This window comes from Gobius niger (assembly GCF_951799975.1).
Source record: "Gobius niger genome assembly, chromosome: 18".
NCBI classification, from domain to species: Eukaryota; Metazoa; Chordata; class Actinopteri; order Gobiiformes; family Gobiidae; genus Gobius; species Gobius niger.
Window position 1 is genome coordinate 16,217,035 of NC_136869.1, and position 15,554 is coordinate 16,232,588.

Sequence of the window (15,554 nt, forward strand, 5' to 3'; positions counted from 1 at the left end):
GTTTCCAATTAAAAAATATTTAAAAGCACCTTTGAATAAAAATGTTATTTATGTTTCTGTAACCTTTTTAGAAATGTCTCCAGCTCTTGCTGATGCTTTATAAAGTAGTCAGTAGAAATAAAATATTTAATAAAATCTGAATTTACACTGGACAAATCTCAAAGACACAAACTGGAGTTTGTGTGGGAAAGTGCATTTGGGGTGAGTGGTCCATCTGTAACAGAAGGGAGCGACTGAGGACTGGGCTGTCCAACTAAAGAAGTATTCACTCAGATGTTACAGGTGCCACCACTCACTGAAACATCCAACATCTAAGGTGTTATTCCCATCCTCTTTTATCCCAATACTCGCTTTAGCTGCATTAAGGCTCTTTTCTAAATATAGATTTGAAAACATAACACTGTTTTACTAATATGTAGGCACCTGTAAAAAAATAAACAATAACTTTAATACTTAATATACAACTCTTGCTGAGGTGGCATCACTCGCCTTTGGCAAGCTCATCTCCAAGTCACTGTCCCTATGACAACAAGCGGCTCACTGGCAGCTTGGCTTAAGGTCCTCCCTCAGAGTGTCTGAGCAGAGGGCGTAAGGTCCTCCCTCAGAATGTCTGAGCAGAGAGCTGAGGGGACGAGCCACTGCCCTCAAAGTCCACAGTGAGAACAGCCCCCACACTGTGCAGAGCACTAGTCTGTCCAGAGGGGGCACTGGCCTTTTCTGTGGGCCTTACAGTCTGGGGGGCGAAGGGGAGGTATCCCTGGGCCTGGAAGATGTCCTCCTCCTCCTCATCCAGGCGCAGGCCCGGGCCCCTGGGCTGTGGCTGCAGGCTGTTGTGCGTGCGCAGCAGGTGATCATGTCTTGTCTCTAACTCTGTCAGCCCATTCCCACTAAAGCCCTCCTCTACCTCAATGTCCTCCAGCTGAGTCCACACGGGGGCGCTATGCACACTGGCTGACTTGACAGAAGGAGGGAGGCTGGCGCGAGCGCTCTCTGGTAGCTCATTGACTTGAGTCCTCAGTGTGCTGTCCGGTAGAGGGATGGGGCTTTGTGTAGCTGGTAGAGTTGTAGTCAGGGCGGGGGTGGTTGTACTCGGGGTGGAGGTTGTAGCCTGAACCTCAGTTATAAATGCAGGCCACAGGTCTCCACTGCCCTCGTCCAGTCCTCCCCCAGCCCCGGAGCCCAGCTCTGGCAGGGTGGAGTCGTCAAATGTTTGGGTACGGTTGTGTTTGTTTAAATCAAGTAGCAGTGCAAACATGTAATCTACTTCCTTCTCAAAGTTGGCCCAGTTGTCTGGGCTGGGAGTGTAGTCAGGCCTGAGTTCATAAAGGCTTTCGTTGATACTGTAAAGGTCCTCCAGGCCCTGCCAGTTCACCTCCTCATCCGTCAGGTTGGGGAGCTTAACCCTGTCGTCCGTCCCATGATGGCTGTGTTCTGTCAAAGAGAGAGCACTGTTAGACCAAGAGAGGAGATCTTTTTCTCTTTATGCAAAGCATGCAGCAGTGCCGACTTCTTGCTCTCTCAATTCCAGCTTCACCACATTTAAGGCTTAAGCGACACACAGATATGTTCTGAGAGCAGCATTATTAACCAGAGCACCAAAGCATAAAACCGCAGCCACAACTAGCCAACACATGCTGTTTAAGCAGTTTGCATTTCAAAAAGAAACCGCAGAAACATGTGCTGCACAACAAAGTTAATGGAACACTTAATGACAGGCCTGGGCTGGACCAAATAGTCACCTGTAACAAAAATAACATAACTGAAAAGAAGAAGCAACAGAAACCGTGTAAATGCGGGATCCCAGGACAAAGTAAAGTCAAACAGAGAGGGGGCAACTCCGGTAATATTAAAAGCCAAAATAATAGTTGGGCTCAGTGCGTGTGTGTGTGAACTAGTGGCACTTTCCCTGAGAACAGAGCTTTAAGACTCACAGGAAGGAGAGGCTGGGTCTCCTCTTTGACCACTTTCGATGCTGCTGCGGCCTGGTGAGCAGGGCCAAAACACAGTCAGTGAGAGACAGACGTTACAGAAACAGTCTGAACCACGGCTACAAGCTAATGGCCACAAGCAAAGGCCAATGTCATTCTAATGTTCAATGAATGTTCAATGGGTGGTTGTGATGGACATGAGGATGATGTTTTATGACTTAATTCTAGTGCTACATCCACACACTTTTTGTTTTTATAGATTTTTACTTTTGGCATAAGATTAGTGTGGAAATAGCTACTCCTTACATTTTAATGCAGCTGGATTGGCCAAGCTGTTTAAGCACTAGCTTAAATATTTTATAACAGGCAACTAACAAGCCAGGGCTTAAAAGGCTTTTCTGTGTTGAATTTGACTGGCAGATTAAAAGAGAAAAACTGAGTGCACAGAGACGACACGAATGAAGCTGCATCAAATGAACAATGATGGTTATAATCTGTTAGCACAACCCCAGCATGCAGCCACACACCACGGTCAGCGCTCCAGAGCCAGATTAGTGGAAATGAGGCAATCAGCCCATGCAGGTGTTAAAGAGAAGCCACTGAAGACAAACAAAAAGACTGATACCTGTGGGGCTCATAGCTTCCTCCATCTTTAACTCCTGATCAGAAAAATAAAAGCAATGATTGTTAAACGCTTTGATTCAGACAGATGTGTGAGGGGGACAGAACATTCAGACTGGAGTCTCATGCACTCTGCTACTCCTGCAGACAAATGATGCAATCATTGGAAAATAAAGGGCACAAGGTGACGAGGAGAGACTGAGAAATGATGTGCATAAAGTGAGTTTAAGGGTTCAACAGGGTTTCCCTCCTCAGTTTAACACTCGCTCATGACGGAGGCGATGATTAGTCTGAAGTCACACTCCACAAATGCATGCATTTAACGGCTACATCCATTTCACTCAACTGGACTTTTTAATAATCGCCTCTTCCAACTCAAACATCACCCGATGGAAGCACAGTATCGGTTCGCAGAGCTGGCGTCGCAACCATTTGAGGGCAGCCTAAAAGATTTTGAGCTGTTATGTGAAATGTGCTGGCATGCTAATGACAAGTGCAGTTTGCCAACTCTGAAACACAATCAGTTTTCACAGTGCAGCCTTGCTGCTCTCTGCACTGCTCTCCAGATCCTAATTACAGACGTGGAGCTTTATCCTCGAGACATAATCAGTGTGGTCGGTACCACACACAAATGCTGTGGCTGACTTAGGTCATCGTGTCATTACTTATTAAGCACCTAAAATGGCAGGGACCGGAGCTTAAGGCAGGTCCTGCCTATAAAATACTAAAGCGGATTACAGAGGTGATGCATGAATGTTTTAAATGAAACCACAACTTTAACTGCAGCGCTGACAGAACACTCTAGAATCTTTCTGACGCTGTGCAGCTACAAACGAGGAGTAAAGCTTAGATATACAGCTGCTGGAGTGACTTCTATATGATGGTTGTAAGAAACTGAAAAGATGTGAGTGCAGATGGATGTGATGGTCTTCAGGAGAACACAACGGGCTGGTAAAAAAAAGGTAATGATTATGATATTGACATACAAACATGTGACACTGTGATGAATGGAGCTCCATCTGAAAAAGTGTGATATAGTGTAATACAGTGGATGGTCGACATGCACATGCAACATGCAAGAGAGATACAACCACACCAGAGACTGAAGCAGATTCTTCACATTTGCCCAGATTCAGGGTTTTGGTCTGTGTTCAATCTGTTTCAGTCTACGTTGGCATGACGACTACTTCTACACCCAGTGAACCGTTTTCCAGAGCACACGGAACATATGAAAGACCAGGTGCATTTCATTTACCTGAATCCAAGCCTTTAGGACGCGGATTACACTGTTTGTACCCCTGACAGCTCCTCATCTCCATTAGCTGAGCATGAAGACTGTTCAGTACCTCCCTGTCCACATTGTACACCGCGTTGGTTAGCTGCAAAACAAAACTTCAGAGAATTAGCATTTCTACAAACCAGATGGGCAGGATATTTCCTCTTGTTATCACATAAAATGCCTTTCAAATTACAAACTAGACTTGGGCCTTAATGAGGTGTGCTGTGCGTTTTTATAGCGGAACGCAGATGGACAGGGGTAGAGGAGATGCGGGCAGATGTTCACCCACCTGGTAAGGGTCACTGTTGAGGTCAAAATACTCCAGGAAGCCCGTGGAGAACTCGCAGAACAGAGTGTTGTGCGTCTCGTTGATGGTTCGTAAGCACCAGTAAGTGTTGTTGTTGGAGCTGGTGCACGCGCAGAAGCCGCCCACTGCAGAAAGGAACAGAAACGCAAGTGAAAAAGGTGGCATTACGCTTTTCGCAATTATTATTATCAATTCAAACACACTATCTTGCACAGCTTTTGGTTGATTTTATTTGCATTAAAAACGACTTACAAGACCAGAATGGCGCCGTTTGCCAGTGGTCATTGTTGTGTGTGAAACAGGTCAATCCGGGCAGGCTGCAGTCATCCCCCTTTTTCAGTCTCTTCTTCTCCTTTCTCTCCTTCTTGCGCCTGCGGATCTCGTTGTACAACTGCACCCGAGCGTCTACCTCATGCGCCGCTTCCCTAAGGGACAGAATTGAGAAAATGTGTTACAACCATGACATCAGCGCAGTGCGAGCAGCCGCGGCGGTGGATTTAGGGAACTTCCAGAATATTTAGACAAGGCGGCAACATGACAGCGTGTTTGTTTTTATCTTTAAGCTCTTATAATATTCACTTCCACCTCCAAGTGTAAACAAGCCACTGCTTTGTCTTCCACTGACAGCTGCTTTGTTTTGGAATAATGTCGTCCCAATGTTTTTCCCAATCTGCAAGATCGTCAGTTGCATCTTACCATCTTTCCACAGGGCACAAAACCAAAAAACAGACACAAAATGTGCATGCACAACTGCAGTCATTACATGCTCTTTTAAGGTAATAAAGTCTTATTGCAAAAGTCACAAAACAGATATGGTCATGCAGTGATGGTTGCATGAAAGGTTATCTCATGAGAGGAAATGAAGCAAATGAACAACATGTGAACTCACAACTATAAAAACAATTGGCAAAACAACTTAGATCAAATGCGATGGCTGTTATGCGTTATATTGCGGAGATGGTACTGCACAGGACACACAAAAGTACCAAAACTCACTTAAAAGGGTGGAGCTGATTTTTCTTGTTCTTCAATTTCTCCTTGTTTCGGATGCCTTTGCTAAAATAGCTGGTTTATAAACAGACAAATAAGATTGAAGCCTAAAGACAGAACTATTTTTGCAGCGACGTGTGAAAAGCGTACCTCTTTTTGCCGCAGTCGCACTCGTCGGGGCGCGTCCTCTTCAGGTGACCCCTCACTTCACGCAGGTTTTTGATCTTGTCCTGGAGCGCCTCGATCTGGAAAAGAAACATTTTTCAGTTTTCATTCAGCCACTACTCGGGGCATAGATGACCTCTGGCTGTAGCAACTCATTGTTTAAAGTAGACTTTGAAGATGTTGTTTAAGCTTTATTTTCAAATTCAAGTTACTGTCATTGTCAATCATCACAAAATCAAATCAAAATTACTCGTTAAAAAAAGTCAAAAATCTAACATAAGTTCACATGTATCTGTGTTTTCTGTGTCCTTGAGAGTCAGGGAAATGGGGTGTGCTGAGAAGCTATATTTTGAAAAATCCATCCCATGAACTATCAGTAAAAGTTAATTCCATAGATTTAATAAAAAAAAATCAAGATCAATCCATATGAGGAGAAGAAATGTAAACGCGTCACACCGGATTGCAGCCTTAGGCTAATTTCAATGCGTCGTCCTTCAAGCGCACTCTCAAACACACTCATTCATCCTGGTCTATTGTACATGTTTTTAGTGGTAGGGGAAAGTACTCAGAGGACACGGGGAGAACATGCAAACTCCACACAGAAAGGCCCCGTCCAGGTGGAAATCAAACCCAGGACCTTCTAAGCTGTGAAGCACTGCTGCTACATGCGTCAAATAATATTGTATTTTAAAGCCATAGTTTGTCAGTGATGACAATAAAATGGCAATAACACAGAAACTGATCTGGGAGATTATAGTCGATACTTTTCCAGCATTGCCATTACATAGAGGCCAACAAGAGGATGATTATTAATAATTAAGTGTCACTGAACAAAATAAATGTAATTTATAATAATTGTGAACACTCACCTCTTGATCTACATAGGTTTTGTGGTCCTTCCAGGCTTTAGAAGACTGGTAGATTTCCCGTTCACAATGGACAGAGTCATTCACCAAGATGTAGCACCTGAAATAAACTACGGGTGAGTAAACGTGTTAGAAAACCTAAAGTCTTACTTTATAAGTTTCTCGTACTTGTGGGTGACTCTGACTGAGTTGGGGTATCCCACAGCATTGGTGTCGTCTGCCAGCATCTCCTCTGAGCCGTCGTCTGTTCCCAGGGCCACGTCCTCGGGGTTGTAGTGGCGTTTGGAGATGACCCGGCGCCGCACAGCTGACTGGTCGTCCGCCTGGAGGTCCACGTCGTAAATCTGACCTTCAAATTCCACTGAGAGGGACCGGGCGGAGCGAGTGTGGACGAAGCGTGGGCGGAAACCTGCAATTCAAAAGACAAGTATGGTTATGTGCAGCTGAGGAGTCGGCCGTAGTTTGTCTTGGCTCCACAAGAGGGCATGAGACTACAGATAAAGCAGTACACGTCCCTAGTCCTTTTTTTGATCCTTCAAGAGGAATGTCATTGTCTTGTTGTGTCTTATTTTGTATACAACCAGTACTTTAGACCTCTACAAACCTGTTTAGGAGTTCACAGTTCAATAAATTCTCCTTCAAATGTAAATGCACCTGTTTAAAATGTGAACTGTATCGCATATCTAGTTGCCATACAGCAAAATGGCTCTTGTGCTCGTGTACTCACGGTGGCCTGGGGGGAACTGCCTCTGTGAGCGGCGGTCGGCCCGTGTCGGCTTGAGCGGGGCAGCGTCGCAGTCACAGCCGCGTTCTCTCTGGTCGTAGCTAGTGCGGGGCCTCAGGCTGCGGGCCCTCTTCCTGGAGCCCTCCTTCTGACCCCCCTTGCACTTCTGGATGCGCCACTTCCCGGTGATCTCCTCCACACAGTGCCATTTCTATCAACACAACATAACTTGTGGTTACATATAGTGAAAAGTCTTCATCTGTGTCTGTTTTACCACACAGATGAGAACCACCCAGAGCTCATGGCAATCTGTTTTGTGAAACTTCGAAGCCAGAAAGATTTACCGATAAAGCCAGCTGTAAAACGAAAATAAAAAGTCATCTTCGTGGATACTGCTCTGTGAAGATTTTCCAATAACATTTGCTTTTAATAGAATTTCTGTCACACCGAGTAACAAATCTGTGAACAATGGGGCAGCGTCAAGAACGGGAATCCAGCATAAAACCATTTCAAAATACTTTACGCCACACTTGGATGCTAACAATGTGCTGTGGCGACCGCAGAGAGTATAAAAAGTTGTTTATTTTCCCAACGAAAGTCATTAAAGCAGCCTTTGAAGAAGAACAACAGCATTCTCTCGCTGCCACATAACATAAATATTACTAATTATGTTTCTATGTCGCAGGCATCAGTGGTGGTCGAGGCTGCATCGAGGAGTACTTAGGGTCCTCTGCACTTCTAGTCTTTAATCAACAGTCAAGTCCATGAAAGCTTTGTCTTCCCTTGGGCTAAGTAGATGGTGGTACAACAGTCTTAGGTGGTATTTGGCGTGAAAAGTGCCAGAAACACTGATTTAGATCCATGTGGAAATCCCTTATTCTCACACATGTGGTGCCAAGTGCGTCATCGGACAAAAACACGCACGCACACCTCTAAATCCCCTCCGTTATATTTCTCAAAAGTTCATCCCTGCGTGCAGTGGGAGTCGGGGGGCTAATGGACGAGAAGCTGGTGATGTTTTGCAGCAATGGAAGAGAGACATCTGCAGAGAGAGGAGCGCATGATCCGGGGCAAGTGTGGGAACAGGGGTCCGAAAAAAATCAACACAAGGTAGATCATGTTTCCTGTGTGAGGACTCTGCAGTGATGGAGAGAAAACGGGCGACTCACAGCTACATCTGAAGGCACAGCGGGGCCTGGATTATAAAACTTAAAAGTGAGAAGATTTCAAGATCTCTGTTTAGACTTCATTTTGAGATAATACATACAGTTTATTTTAACTTTCTATCCAAGCGGAGGAGCAATTTTATGAGAAAACTTGCACCATGCCCGTTCACGCAGTGTCGTCTTCTACGGGGAGTCAAACTTGTGTCTCCTCCACTGCCTTGTAACTCCGGCCGTTCCGTCCAATAGGATTAGCGACATGTTCACAAACAACTTATTCTGTTGTCATGTGGTCAAAGTCCACAGACTGTGCCCTCGTAAGAATGTGTCCAGTCAGGATTATGTGGTCAAAATGATTCTCTTTCAAATCTAAATCATGTTGGACTTTATTCTTTTGAAAATGTCCTCATTGCGCTTCTGCATCGCTTTGTGGACTCGTGTTGTAAGACGGGGACAAGTGCGGCACAGAAAAGGGAAACAGTAAAGCCATAGCAGCAGCACATAGGGCCATTTTCTCAGCTTTATGACCTCTTCGGGCGCTTACGGGGAGGCCAAACTAAATCACGGCAGACAAGCCTCTTATGACTTGTGTAATTCAGCTCAACATTCTGATGTAATAATACCTCATTTACACCGTTTCTACACGTCCCCTTCCACGCGTGCTCCGTCTGAGCGCCGCAACAAAGTCAGACTTTACATTACTTTGACAAAATGCGCATTAGGTCTGGATTAGATCAGTTAAACCGCTCAAAAACTCACTACCTGGGTCGTTTATTGCGCTGAACTCCCAAGGCCGCGCGCTGTAACGCCGGGCCGCCACGCTGCCAGCAAATTAATGGGCCAAGATTAGAGACCGGCACAGAATGCGAGTGAACCACAAAATAGCGCTAAAGGGTGCAGTTATGAGCCAAGTGATGTTCCGTAAATGGCCGTTTGATTTGCGGCGGGGGGTAAACGAAAGTTCAGCTGTAGCGACGCTCAAAAGGTCACAAAGGCGTTGCTGCAGAAAAGGAAAAAATAAAAAAAAACACTAATGGGGGGATAAAAGGGAGGAGACGCCTTTTGTTTCGCAGCCATTTGAAGATACAAAGTCGCTGCTTTGGGTGTGTGTTTGCTTTACCTGCCCGGGCTGCTCGCATGGCGTCTGGAACTCGGCCTGCTGGCACGTCTCCCTCACCTTCTTGTATTTGGGCAGGCTGTTGGTGTGCGTGTTCAGTGAATCATCCTTCTTCCTCAATATCTTACTACACACACACACAAAAGGAGATTCAATCAATACATGCAAAGAAAACAATCTGCAGTCTAGAAAGGCGGCTTAAAAATCATGTGACGAGCTAAGAAGCGGGTTTGTTTTTGTTGCTTGCTGCAGTATTTGGGGCACAAGTAAACCACAAGTAAAGCAGCAGGATTGGTGGAAATTCAGTATTTCTTAACCCTTTAACCCCCACCTGAACCGGGTTTATTTTGTTTAGTTTGACCCAAATGTAAAAGCTTAGTAAAAATAGCGAGGACGAAAACGCAACAAAAGAGTGACAAAAAACGTGCTGGAAAAGCAACAATAACACAATAAACAAGTGACAAAAATACAACTTAAAAGTGACACAAGAGCAAGGAAAAAAAGCGATGAAAACACACACAAAAAAAACTATGAAAACACAACCAAAAAAAGATTAGCAGCTTTTGTAGGTCTTAGCTTTCAAATGAGGCTTTACACTGGCCCATAGTCTGTAAAGTCTCCAGTCAAGACGCTTTTAGTTTTGGGTAAAGCTGAACTGGAGAAAATGCACTCGGTTAAGGCTGCTTTGGGTGTGTGTAAGACATTCAGCACAAATGAGACACAAAAGACGCAGGAGCTCGTGGACCTTATGTACAGTATAGTTACATGGCAACAATAAAAAAAAAAAAAAAAAAGGTCAAACCAGAGAAAAGCAGGTCTAAAATCGAACCTGTTAAGAAGCGTTACTTTACTCAGCGGTACAGCACTAGTTCATGTACACCTCTGCTGTTTTTACATTTTAAAAGCTTCATCTGTTTCCTGACATCTGCGAGTGTCTGGGTCCCACACCAGCGCCCTTGCCTTCAGGCCAAGTTCTTTTGACCCCGCAGCTTTGGCAATGGCACCGGTCCACTCTGTCGCCTTCTCATGTGCCACTGCCACCGGGCCTGGCCAGACTTCGCCCCCTTCGCCCATGCCAGGCACCCTCCCTGTTCCTGGCTTTAGCCGCGGCCCCGCGCCAACACGGCTCTTAGCTCGAAATGACAGTGAGAAAGCGAGAGAGAGAAAGAAAAAAAAACACGGGCCATTTAAGACTAGCCTTGTTGTCTTGTCCGGAGTTGTTTACCGCGGGGGCTCCAAAAGAGGAAGGCGGCCAAAGCGCTCACACTGTGTGACTGGGCTGGAGTCTGTAAGGTTCTAGCCAAGGGCGATTAAAAAGCTCACAGTTGTCGTCTGTGTCACTCCCTGATGGCTGCATTATGTTGAACTGAAGTATACTCTCAAAAGGCCCAGCTGTCAATCAGATTATATGAGCTCACCGGTGGCATAGGGTTGTACGAGGGTACCGACAGCACAACATAGCGGGGGAAAAAAACATTAGCCTCTGTGATTAAATGCCCCCTGACAAGTCGATGGCGAAAAAGCAAAAAAACTTTCTCATAAACAGTGAAATCGCATATGGGGACAAACCGCCAGATGCCACGGCGTCTCACCGAACTTGTATAATTGACCGTCGCTAACTCGAACTTCTATCGGTGTTGTCAGACAAAGCAAAAGGAAGCCCGAAGCGTGGTAATTTTATTTATCCTTTTATTGGAAACGTGTCAGACATTGACGCAGTTTCTGGCAGCTGGGAAACGAATGCGTGCGTCACAAAGCAATTTGGTAAAGTCGAGGATGTGGAGAGAGCATAGCTGGGGGTGAAAACAGCTGCTGTATCAGAACGTGACAACGAGTACAAGCAATTACAACAACAAAAAAATGCCTCTGTGTTTCCTTTATTTAAGTTGTGTTATAACGTTGCCATGGTCTCAACTAGGGTGGCACAGTGTATCGGCAAACGATCGTGTTCTCCACATCCATATCGCAAGAAGCTATTTACTTCTCATACTGTGCAGCCCTACTACACTGTGAGCTCAATCCAATCGGCTATCTAATTGCAAGTATTGACACGACAAAGGATGAGCAGATGAAACATAGTATCGTGCGTGGGAGGCAGAGACGAGATTAGCGGCGTAGATTTCATTTAATCAAAGCAAGATCTGACTTTGTTTGTATTGTCGCTGATCAAACACAATGGCTAGTTATGTGGCAACCGCTCGTTCGTCCGTTTTCTTTTTCCTTTTTTTTGGAAATCGCCAAAGCGTGTTTTATTCCATCGAAGGATATATTTTAACCTCTTCCACCGTAGCCGCGCTCCAAGTCCGCTGCGGTCAGGAAGTGTCTATCAGATAACGCGGAGGGGACTTGGAAATGCTGGAAAACCGCGCTTGATTTTTGGACGCAGTCAAGATGCCGGGTCAGGGCTGTAGACCCACTGTGAGCTAAAATGACATGGACTTGTCTGTGGCGCAGAAATGAAATAAAGAGCAGCTTACCCCCGCTCCACCAGGAATGTGTCCCGCCAGACTTTGGGTTTCCGGTTGGGTTTGAATCTAGGGAAAACAGAACGCACGAGGTCTATTAAATTCATAAGAGCTACAGTACAGTAGAAACTCGGCATATTCATAAAGTGGTGCCAAAAGCACAGCTGCACTCATCCTGGATGCAGTTTACAAGATATTTCACAGCTCTGCAAGCAGCCTGCTTAACTACTGTAGCGGCAGAAAAGTTATTCCCTTCCGAGTATCACCTTATAAATATTTGACCGTCCAAGTAGAACTAGGCCTTGGGCAAAATCAAAGCAGGACAGATCAAAATTGTAAACCATGTCTAAACCAGTAAAAACACCTAACTTAGCCTCTTAACCCCGACCTGAACCAAGCACGTTTTCTCCAGTTTGGCTTTACCCAAATCTAAAAGCTTCTTGAAGAAAGTGTAAAAATAGCAACAAAAATGAGGATGGAAATGCAAATGAAAACGACAAAAATGTGACAAGGCAATGAACAAGTCACAAAAAAATGCAAAAAAGCAGCAAACGAGAAGTGATGAAAAAAGTGACGAAAAAGTGACAAAAATACGACGCAAAAGCAACAAAAAAATACAAAAATTTTACATAAATGTGACGAAAAAGTGACAAAAAAAAGACAAATGTAATGAAAAAGTGACAAAAATATGACAAATGTGACAATGACGTGACAAAAAAAGACAAAAAAGTGACAAAAACGCATTTGAAAAGCAATGGAAAAAAAGTTAGAAAAGTGACAATGCGGCAACAACATAAGGAAAATAACCAGTTTAGATGAGTTTTTGGGTAAAGCTGAACTGGAGAAAATACGCTTGGTTAAGGCGGGGGTTAAGAGGTCAAATACATTTGTAAAGTATAAATGAAATAACCTCAAATTCTAATGAGTAATCTCTAAAATGGCGGATTGCTCCATGTTGCCTGTAAGAGGTAATCATACTCTGCTGCATCTGATGGTTCACATTTCACCACCACTCACTCAGACCAATGTGAGAAACGCTTCATAAAGTGGACGGCATGTGTCTGTGCTTAGTTTTAGAGGGTCACATCATGATTTGATTGCACACCGTCGTCTACACTTTTTATAGTTTCTTCTGCAAATGATCAGTGGCCAAGCATCGAGACCCATTCAAAAAATCCAGATCGCTTGGCTGATTCTTGTGAATAATAAAATAGGTCCTTGAACAGACTGCAGCGCTCGGCTGCATCTAAATTAATCACTGGACGTGGAAAGTTCCTTTTGCACAATAATTGCGAATGGGCAGTGTTGTACGGCCGTATTTTGCACACAGCGTAATTACAGTACATGATGTCTCCTGCCCTGACAGCCCTCACAGACCTGTTCCCAGTGCGGTCCTGCTCCAGCAGCTTGAGGATAGACTTTCCATCCATGTCCGGAGGGGTGTCCAGGCCAGCGATGTGGAGGATTGTGGGAGCCAGGTCGATGTTCAGCACCATGTGAGGGTTTCTGATGAAGCACATGCACAAAAAAGGTAAACTTTAAAAAATCCAATTACGGTACTTCACGAGTGGCGTTTCATATTTCCCTGGATGCAGTTTACTTGGAGGAGTCACATGGAAAACTCCAATATATATATATATATATAACCTTATTTCAATCCTATCCACTTTATTTCTGGAGCACACTTTAAAACGGGACATTTCCAAGGTGTTGCTCATAGTTGATACACACACAGAGCATAAAGAGCAAAGTACCAATACGCAATAAATATGAGTGATAAAAACGAATAAAACAGCCCAATTAGAAACACTGTATTTTACTCACACGGCGCCTCGTTCTATGTTTGGTCCTCGGAGGAAAAATGGGACACGGATGTCAAAGTCATAGGGCATGGATTTCCCCTTGACCAGCCCAAACTGTCCGATGTGGTACCCATGATCCGCTGTGTAGATGATGTAGGTGTTCTCGAGCTCTCCGGTTTCTTCTAGCATCTCGTAAACCTAACAGGAAATATTAAGGTCTATTAAGCCACAGTTTTTCTCAAACGTGATCAGACGTTCGCATTAGAAGACTCACTTTCTGCACCGAGTCGTCGACAGACATCAGCGTCTGCAGCCGTTTGCGGTGGAGGAAGTTGGTGAACTCCATGTGGATGGGCCTCATGGGTCCCGTGTACTGCATAATCCAGTGTTTGTCCATGTTTGGGGCATAGTTGTAGCTTGGAGTTCTGGGAAAAAGATGATGTCAAATAGATTGGTGCCAGAGTAGCATAGATGTATTAAAATGATAGGTGTGTACAGCTACGTGCGGGTTATCATTTCTGCATCAAGATCCCCAAAACACCTGCCTGATACATTCTGCACTGTGCCGTCGAGCAACAGGTGCCACATTTGTCCACAACATTTTCGACATGCATCAGTAGCCTCTCTGTTTGTTGAAGGAAATGGCTAAATACTGAGCTGCTACTGCTTTAGCCATTTTTCCACACCTCTCTCCCAGCCATCCCTCTCCTCGCACACAGACGAGACTCTCCCGCTCCGCTGCACTCTTGGCACTGGCCCGTCATTTGTGGGTTGGCACATGCTTAAGAAAATAATAGGCCCCAAAGTCAAGTTTGCAACAACTTCTGGACCAAAAACGTATAAGTCATGGTCATCTGAAATGCAGGAATAACACGAGTGGGTAAACAGCACCAAGAGCCAAGAGAAGCTCTTCATCTATCTGTCAAGTTACTGCCCAAAATATTTAGAAATAAAATTATTTAAAAACCCTCACAACAAGCAGCTCCTTCAATAAGCAACACAACTACCTGACTTCTGCCCTCGTCTCCCCACGAACACTTTGTGAGAGGTGAACTCCTACCCACTCAGCTCGGCGGTCTAATAAGCTCCACAAAGGGGCCTGTCTCTGGGCAGTGGGCCACCGTGGTATGGGGTCCTGGGCAGCGGGGACCAGGAATGTGGAGGTCAGGAGAATAGAGTGAGTCCATAGGTGAGGTCACACCTGCCACCTGCTACATATATGCCCAGGGATTAGGCCTGGATTATGGCAGCTCAAAGCCTGCTGTTCACCCCAGAACTTTAAAAAAAAAAATCTCCTGACACTATGAGACTCCAAGCCACTGCCTAGAGCAATTTGTCACGTTTCAACTAGACTAGAATTCAGCTAAGGTGTACTTACAAACCACATGTATGTGCTCAGAGAGAGATTGGAACGAGCGAAGATCTAAGATACTGAGTAAAAATACCTTCAGTGAGGAATGTTAATGGCATTAACAACAAACCCGCTCCCTGCTATTGTTCCTGTCAGAAGTACAGACACCCGTTTGATTTATGAGGCGACTCCTCCGCTGCCACGCCGTCTCTTCTGTAAGACTTTTGCCATCATGTCTGCCCAAAGAACGTAGCATAGTAACAGGCAACTAAATCCCTTCAATCCATTCAAAACAAATCTATAAAACAAATTTCTTTATTGCATTCAACTGTGAAATTTTCCCACATTTTTTATAGGCTTGTATTGCCAATAAATATCAAAACATACACCCACTCGGCACAACAACCTGGGCATCCACGGCAACCGCTGACAACAAATCTGCAGCTAACCACAATGAAAAGGGGCAACCCCCTTTAGTCAGCGGCGGATCAGACCAGGCCCTTCAGCCAAAGGCCCGAGCTAAAAATAAATTAATAAAGTTTCAAAGGGTGTTCCGAAGCACACAATGCATTCCTCTCTGCAATGGGCACACTGGTGCTACTACTGATTGATATGGACAGGGTCAGGAAGCCCTCTGTCTGTCCTCGAGTGAATGAGGAAAGACGGGAGAAAGACGGGACAGGCAAAACAAAAGGTGAAAGTATTTTTGCTCACTTCACTGCTCTTTGGAAATGCATTCATGTGAGAACTTCTCAAATGAATGTCCAGTAGTTCAG

General features: G+C 44.9%; 1 protein-coding gene across 4 annotated transcripts in view; it reads right to left on the minus strand.

Annotated features, from left to right (window-relative positions):
- Window positions 1-601: 601 nt before the first annotated feature.
- Window positions 602-15,554, minus strand: part of sulf1 (sulfatase 1) — a gene marked incomplete at its 3' end in the record, with an annotated part of 32,084 nt that continues 17,131 nt past the window's right edge. Inside the window, exons 6-21 of one of the 4 annotated variants that reach the window (XM_079575863.1) lie at window positions 13,702-13,852; window positions 13,450-13,625; window positions 13,003-13,131; window positions 11,638-11,694; window positions 9,164-9,287; window positions 6,884-7,091; window positions 6,325-6,565; window positions 6,160-6,256; window positions 5,276-5,370; window positions 5,132-5,200; window positions 4,388-4,560; window positions 4,118-4,260; window positions 3,805-3,928; window positions 2,554-2,587; window positions 1,932-1,982; window positions 1,259-1,431 (exon numbers count right to left, since the gene is read on the minus strand). In XM_079575863.1, coding sequence (XP_079431989.1) covers window positions 1,398-1,431; window positions 1,932-1,982; window positions 2,554-2,587; window positions 3,805-3,928; window positions 4,118-4,260; window positions 4,388-4,560; window positions 5,132-5,200; window positions 5,276-5,370; window positions 6,160-6,256; window positions 6,325-6,565; window positions 6,884-7,091; window positions 9,164-9,287; window positions 11,638-11,694; window positions 13,003-13,131; window positions 13,450-13,625; window positions 13,702-13,852 — 1,906 coding nt within the window. Of the gene's footprint in view, window positions 1,432-1,931; window positions 1,983-2,553; window positions 2,588-3,804; window positions 3,929-4,117; window positions 4,261-4,387; window positions 4,561-5,131; window positions 5,201-5,275; window positions 5,371-6,159; window positions 6,257-6,324; window positions 6,566-6,883; window positions 7,092-9,163; window positions 9,288-11,637; window positions 11,695-13,002; window positions 13,132-13,449; window positions 13,626-13,701; window positions 13,853-15,554 lie in introns of all 4 variants that reach the window. The other 3 variants (XM_079575864.1, XM_079575861.1, XM_079575862.1) reach the window with 3 other exon arrangements.